The 6,868-nt window shown below is 38.8% G+C and overlaps 1 protein-coding gene across 5 annotated transcripts in view; it reads left to right on the plus strand.

The window, feature by feature from the left end:
- atp8a1 (ATPase phospholipid transporting 8A1) overlaps window positions 1-6,688 on the plus strand; it is a 147,812-nt gene extending 141,124 nt beyond the window's left edge. For all 5 annotated transcript variants that reach the window (XM_067388623.1, XM_067388643.1, XM_067388613.1 and 2 more), the window contains 4 exons: window positions 7-95; window positions 1,252-1,344; window positions 1,622-1,713; window positions 4,136-6,688. In XM_067388623.1, the coding sequence (XP_067244724.1) occupies window positions 7-95; window positions 1,252-1,344; window positions 1,622-1,713; window positions 4,136-4,233 (372 nt within the window). In that variant the 3' untranslated portion in view covers window positions 4,234-6,688. The remainder of the gene's footprint in view (window positions 1-6; window positions 96-1,251; window positions 1,345-1,621; window positions 1,714-4,135) is intronic.
- Window positions 6,689-6,868: the final 180 nt, after the last annotated feature.

Here is a 6,868-nt window from a genome sequence, read left to right on the forward strand (position 1 = left end):
TTCCAGGCGGACATGATGTTCAGTTCAGGAGTGTTCTGGATGGGCCTGATCTTTATTCCCATCACCTCACTGGTGTTTGATGTGGCCTACAAAGTGTGAGTTGAGTTTCTTCAGTACCAGCCATGCGACCCTTAACCTGTCTTCCTGTGTGTCACCAGAGGTGTAATAGAGTGCCTAAGGGATGACGCATTTTTGTAGGCAAAACCCGGAAGCCAGTTAGCATTTTAGGACTTCCGGTTCCAACGCTGTAAAGTCTATGGGTTTTTTGAATGGGTTTTTGCTAAATCGCCTGAAATAAGGTCTGTGGTTAACAAAGCCTCTAAATACTTTCACGTTTTGATCTATGACATAAAACACACCAGATGTAACCCACTTACGATTTTTTTTAACTTTTACTGTGTCTTAATATCGGCGGTTGCTAACAAATTGCTAAAAGGGACTACTTCCTTTGGCGGGGACTTTAAACGTCATCATTGAAAACGGGACACTTGGACAGCATTTCTCGTGAAAAAGTGGATAAGTATTAATAAATACGCAGATTTCGCAGATCATAATCAGCGAGCATGTTTATAAATAAAGTTGTTTTTTAAATACAGTTTGAGGAAGCTTGGTGGTGGTGACGTTGATCCGCGACCATGGTGTGCTGTAGTCCGTTTATAGCCTACTGTTAGCCTTTTATATCTGACGACTTTATTTAGGCTTCAAAATCTATAAATGTTATGTTAACTTGTAAAGATTATCTTGATAGACAAAATGTGTAAGTGTCATAACCCTTTGTTAAACACAGAGCTTATTTTCTGTGATTTTCCAAAAGTCTATGGGAAAAATGCATAGGCTTTCAATCGAGGGAACCCGTGCGACGCTAACTTCCGTGTTGGCCTACAAAAACACGTCATCCCTGGGGCACTCTATTAAGCCCAACATTTTTGTCATGTATAAAATATTAAAAGCATTGATTGATAATTCAGAATGCTTACTATTCATACTGTGTAACAAATGGCAAGCTGCAGGTCTGTTCAGTAGGCAAAAATTATCACTATAGCACTTTGTTTTCTTCTTCTTTTTTTTTTAAGGTCATAATGGGGGGTGTTTGGTCTTATGCTAAATTCATTCTTACCCATACTGCTAAACATTATTACAAAATGCTTACTATCATGTTAATGGATAAAAATTTGGATAAAAAATAGGATAATTTACATTTTTGATTTTTCTTTCTCACAGTTTTGACTTTTTGTGTTGATCTTTCCTCAGTATGAAAAGGTTGTGCTTTAAGACCCTGGTTGATGAGGTGCAGGAGTTGGAGGCGCTGTCCAAAGATCCAGGAGCTGTGGTGCATGGGAAGAGGTGAGAGCCATTCCTTCTGAATTCATAATAAAACATAACAAGCAAAAACAGCGGATCAGCAGGGATCACCTCCAAGTGTAAACGATCCTTCTGGCTGCTCTCCCGGCTCCGGTCTCATTCCGTCTCCTCAACCTCTCACTGGAGACACATCTGTCCAGCAGGAAGTTTGTCTTTAATTCGATCTTTCTTCTGTGGGAAGAGAAAAGACACTCCCATTATGCACAATAATGATGTCTGTGTCTCAGTGCTGTTTTTTTCTTTGTGTCTTTCACTGTAGTTTGACCGAGAGAGCCCAGCTCCTAAAGAACGTCTTTAAGAAGAGCACCGTCAGTCTGTACCGGTCCGACTCCATGCAGCAGAATCTACTCCGTACGTCAGCGACACTCGTGTGCTCTGCCACCCACAGGCACACGGACACAGACACACCAACATGTTCTCCACAACGCAGATATCACAGACAGGCTCACGCAGAATCACTGATGCACACACACCCCACCATTCCCATCTGCAGCATCAAAATGCAGGTTCACTCTCACACGCAAGGGCTTATGGACGTGCAACTGCAGACACTTACTGAAGTACAAACCTGAACCAAAACCCCTGAAAATTAGGTGAGGATGGTTGTCCTTGACAGCTGCAGATAATAACTAATGTAGCAATAATATCACTCGAAAGAAACAGCTGCATTAACATCGCTGGAGCTGGCACTAGTCATAGGGTTCTTCCTCAGGCAGCTGTTTTTGGGCACAGGAACTCAAATCTCATGCATTTATCAGTTCATAACATTGGCTTCCGTATCAAATCTGGAGAATTTTGCTGAGGATATTGCAGTCCAAAATTGACTTTGATTATTAAAGCTGATTCATGAGGTCATATATGTACAGTCACACAGTTCGCACATACACACACCGTCTTATCACATGACTAACATTTTCTCCCTGGATATGCTGTTATACTACATGTGCTTCATTTCAGTGGTTTTCAACTGGTAAGGTCTGTTCTGATGGTCTCACAAACAGTGCTGGAGGCAAATACTAAAATGCAGCTAGATAGGATAGAAAAATAAGGCTTTAAAATATATAACTATATGTTATAATAGTTTAATTTTTTTTAAATAGATTTTTTAAATTTAATTATTATAGAAATTATTTAATTATATATATATATATATATATATATATATATATATATATATATATATATATATATATATATATATATATATTTATTTATTTTTTTTTTTCGAATAAATATTTTATTATTTATCTTAATATAAATAAATAACATTATTTTTGTTTACTTTTGTGTATCTTACTATAAGCTGTGGATGATGTCCAAAGTAAAATCTGGCTCTTGAAGCATAACCAGTTGAGAACCATTGCCTTTTCATTTCTTTATAGTTTTACATTCATATTTCTTTTCTGTTTGTTGCCTCTCTTTATTTGCTCTATTTTTTTGTGTTTGCTTTTAGGTGAGGATGGGGGACGTTCAGTGATAGTCTGATGTTATATGCATTTTTCCCTTAGCTCATACCGCTAAACATTTTTACAGTTGCCTTACAAAAATACATATTAACGCCATAATTAAACCTGCATTGTCCATTACGTCCTTCCCATTCCCCACCTATGCATGTGCTGCTGTGTTTTGATTGATGGGCAGAGTCATATTTAATCATTTCAATTTGCCACTATCATTCCCACAATGCATTGCCCTCCTCGGCCTCTTGCATGTGCCCCCTCAGGCCAGCAGGTAGAGGTCGAGTCGATTGAGACATAAGGTGAGTCATAGAACAAAGGGCCAATCCCAGTGTGCAGTGCTCTAGAGACCATAGCGCTAGTTATGAGTGAGAAATTAAAATGACTAGAATTTAAGTAGATATTTTATATTTGTCTAGACTCCAAATCAAAAAAATTTTTGCTTCAAAGACTTTATTGACTATATTTGAATAAATGAGCCACATTTCTTCTTAGAAAAAGTAGTTGGTTCTTCCAGGTAGAATCAATAATCTGACATTACAACACTCGCAGTGTCTTATTTCCCGCCAACTTCCATTTAAAGTCTGCCAAGATAATTACTATTGACTACTCCAATCATCCCAGCCAGCCCACCCACAGTGCCATAGCACTTCTCAAGGTCCCCTCTGAGACCGATTTGAATTTTTTTGTTTATTTCTGGAAGCAGGCAATCAGGATGTCTTGCATACTGATGTCTTTTTGCTGCGTCTTTCTCCAGACAACAGACCTCCTTTAATTTGGACCAATACAACTACTTTCAGCTATTTTGGTCCCATTAGTTGTAAGGGCTTATTAGAGCCCTATTAGACTCCCAACAACACTCTGTGAATAATCCAGACAGCCTTTGAATTCTCTTTTATAAGTTTACAGACGATGTTCCTTCTATTTTTTTTTTTTCTTGCTGAGCAAAACTATTTCTATTGGTCAGGGCCTTCGGGCATATATTTATTTATAAATCAAATTAAAAATTAAAAATAATTGTCCAATAATTGATAATTAACATAATTACACAGTACATAAAACTAAAAAAATACGTTTTTACATAATTAATAATATTATTATTTAGACGCTTAAAGTTTATGATTTAAGAGAGGGCTTGTGCTAAAGAAACACAAAGTTAGCTCTCTTTTTTTTTTTCATCTCATGGCTTGTTGTTTATTTTGTTTGCTTAATGTTTTTCTATGATTTTATTTGTATCACTTGTCTCCTAAGTTTGCCAGCAGAATGTTTAGTTGAGTGTATTTATCTGATGCATGTTTTCTGGGTCCTGTTTACAGACGGCTACGCATTCTCACAGGATGAGAACGGAGTGCTCTCCCAGTCTGAGGTCATCAGAGCCTATGACACCACCAAGCAGCGGACCAATGAGTGGTGAGATCCGGCTCGCTGGACCCCGCCCCCTTTCAGCGGTCACTCAACTTTTTTAAAAGCTGACAGAGAGCTGAAGCCTGTCAGTTTAACTTTGGCCAGCCTGGGGCACCCTGGGCAACAATGGAATACGAAAAACGAAGCAGTATGAGAAAGAGAGAGAGGAAAAAATCAAGTTCTGTTGTGCTGTAGTTGTATATTCAACAGCAGACACTAGCACTGTGCTAGCATATTTTTGCCCGGCCTGCGGTCAGTATGGTTTCTGATCTGTCAAACAGAGGAGAACAGCATAAAAAATTGACTCTCCTCTCTCCTCCGCCATTCCTTCGGCTATGAGTGTTACAGCCAAAAATGTGGTGTTGATGAAGGGTGGTGATAAAGGTGTTGAGAAACATTTGTGGTAATGGTCTTTGACTGTGACTTCCTAATCATTAATGGCACATTAAACACTCCCTTTTGTTTTTTAACGCTTCGGTATTTTACTTGCATCACACACACACAAAAAAAGAAAAGAAAAAAAAGACGTATCCCAGGTCACCGGAAATTTCCAAAGAACTTTATGAATGCAGTCCCTGTTTTTAAAACGATATGTATTTAGAAATTATAATTCGGTGTTAACCGGTTGTTTTTACACTCCTCACATGCTCTCTGCAACTAAGTTTTTTTTATTATTATTATTTTTTTTTGTTAAATCTAATGTATCAAGGCCTTACATTTGTTGTTGCCTTCAGCCAATTACTTGTTTCATTTAGTTTTGTTTTAGTATGTTTTGTTTTGTGTTTTGATTTAGGTTTTGTTTTGATCAATCTGTCATTCGTGCCTGGTTCTTCAGATCTTCTTAGCTTGCACGTATCTGCCATTTTTATTTTACAATTCGGCAACGTTTCAATGACTTTCTTGAACACGTTTCTGCATTCCACATTCTTACACGGCTGCAATGATCACAAAGGTGCCTAACAGGAACTCTCCCCCCACCCCCCCCCAGTGAGATAGTATTTCAGAGACTCTAGCTAGGCAGCGTTATAATAGCACGCTTACACGTTAGACCAAAATAATAATGTATCAGGCTGCTACACGAGCGTATTGAACCTAGGCCCTGTTTATGCGTCCGGCTCATCGTAAGGGCCTCGTGTGAAGCTCTTTTAGACCATAACGTTTATTTATTTGACTTATAACAGAGTTTTAATCCCTCAAACATAAGTGCCATTAGCATAGGGGAGGAACGGAGGATTTCGCCACACAGTATCGATACAACTTTGTCTCTATAGTTATTTTGTGAATTTGTATTTTTATATTGGACTAAGTGTGACTTTTTGGACTGATCTGCTTTGTAATGAAAATGTCATCCCTCTTTTTTGTGGTTTCCCTTCAGAAACCGGTCGTGGTTCATGAGCTTACGTCGCCTGTGACTACAACTGTCTTATTAACGCTTCTTTATTTGATGGTGGAGTTTGCGCGTTGGTTTTCTTCTCCCTGTGGGAGAGCACGTTTTGTATAGTGCGTCTGCGCAACGTGTGTCGTCTGCATGTGCATGTGAGCTACGTTACGGATGCGTGTGACTGCGTGAGTGTTCGTGATTCCGTCGGTATGCATGTCCGTTTAACTGTATTAGAATAGTTCTCCAGAGAGACTCGAATGAAGATGCGTGTGTGATGTCCTTTGTGTCCGGTTGTGTGACGCCGCTCGTTTCATCCGTCTGCACGACTCCGGGTATACTAACAGTGAGCTGTATGCCATTGCATGGCCCTGTACGTCAGCAGGTGTGTGTGTGTGTGTGTGTGTGTGTGTGCAGGGATGAGTGTGAGAGCGCATGTGTGTCACGTGTCTCTGTATGTCTCGGTTTGTATGAAGCTCTGCTAAAGCTTGACCGGAGATGTTGCACAATGCACTCTTTTATCTTTTATGTGATGAATATTCTCTTATATAGTTCATATCAGTTGCAGTATTATTTATCTGGATGGATGTACTGTACATGTTCTTAATTTAGTTTCAGATCTCAGTGTAACACTTCTTCTTCAAGCTGAAATGTCTTTTATTTAACGTGACAAGAATACATTAATAGCTCTGTGCATTTCGTTCCTTAAGCTGTGCTTTTGACCGATCAGTGGCGTCGTGGGTCACCATCCGACTCAAACGCTGGAAATATGATGTGACGTTGGTTAAAGGCTTGGACTGTTGCTTTCTAAAATCCTGTCTGTCAAAGTGACTGATTGCATGAATGGAAAAGTCGTTCTTGGTTTAGCCTAAATGTTAATTGTACGCTGAATCTCCCTCTAGTGTTGGTCACTTTAAAGAATGAAAATGCACTTTGATATGGTTTTGAATTCTGTATTGGGTGTTTTAATTTTTCTTTCAGATCTTTCTGTCTTTTTGTTAAATGATTGTTTAGCATGTTGGAACTGCAAACTTTTAAATGTTTTGTCTTTTAACTGCCATGAAGGACTACTGAAATAAACTTTACAACTGAAGCTGTTTTCTCGTAATTTCTTGTTGCATCACCGGATTCTGTTAATTATATCCTGAAGAAACCTCAAGGTTATCCAAGATATATTAGTGTTGGAACAGTATTGTAGCAGGAATCACTGATCATATGTGATGTGTGGAGCATTCGCAGTAAAGATCGCATGACTCTCCATTGGGGA

This window comes from Chanodichthys erythropterus, chromosome 1 (assembly GCF_024489055.1).
Source record: "Chanodichthys erythropterus isolate Z2021 chromosome 1, ASM2448905v1, whole genome shotgun sequence".
NCBI classification, from domain to species: Eukaryota; Metazoa; Chordata; class Actinopteri; order Cypriniformes; family Xenocyprididae; genus Chanodichthys; species Chanodichthys erythropterus.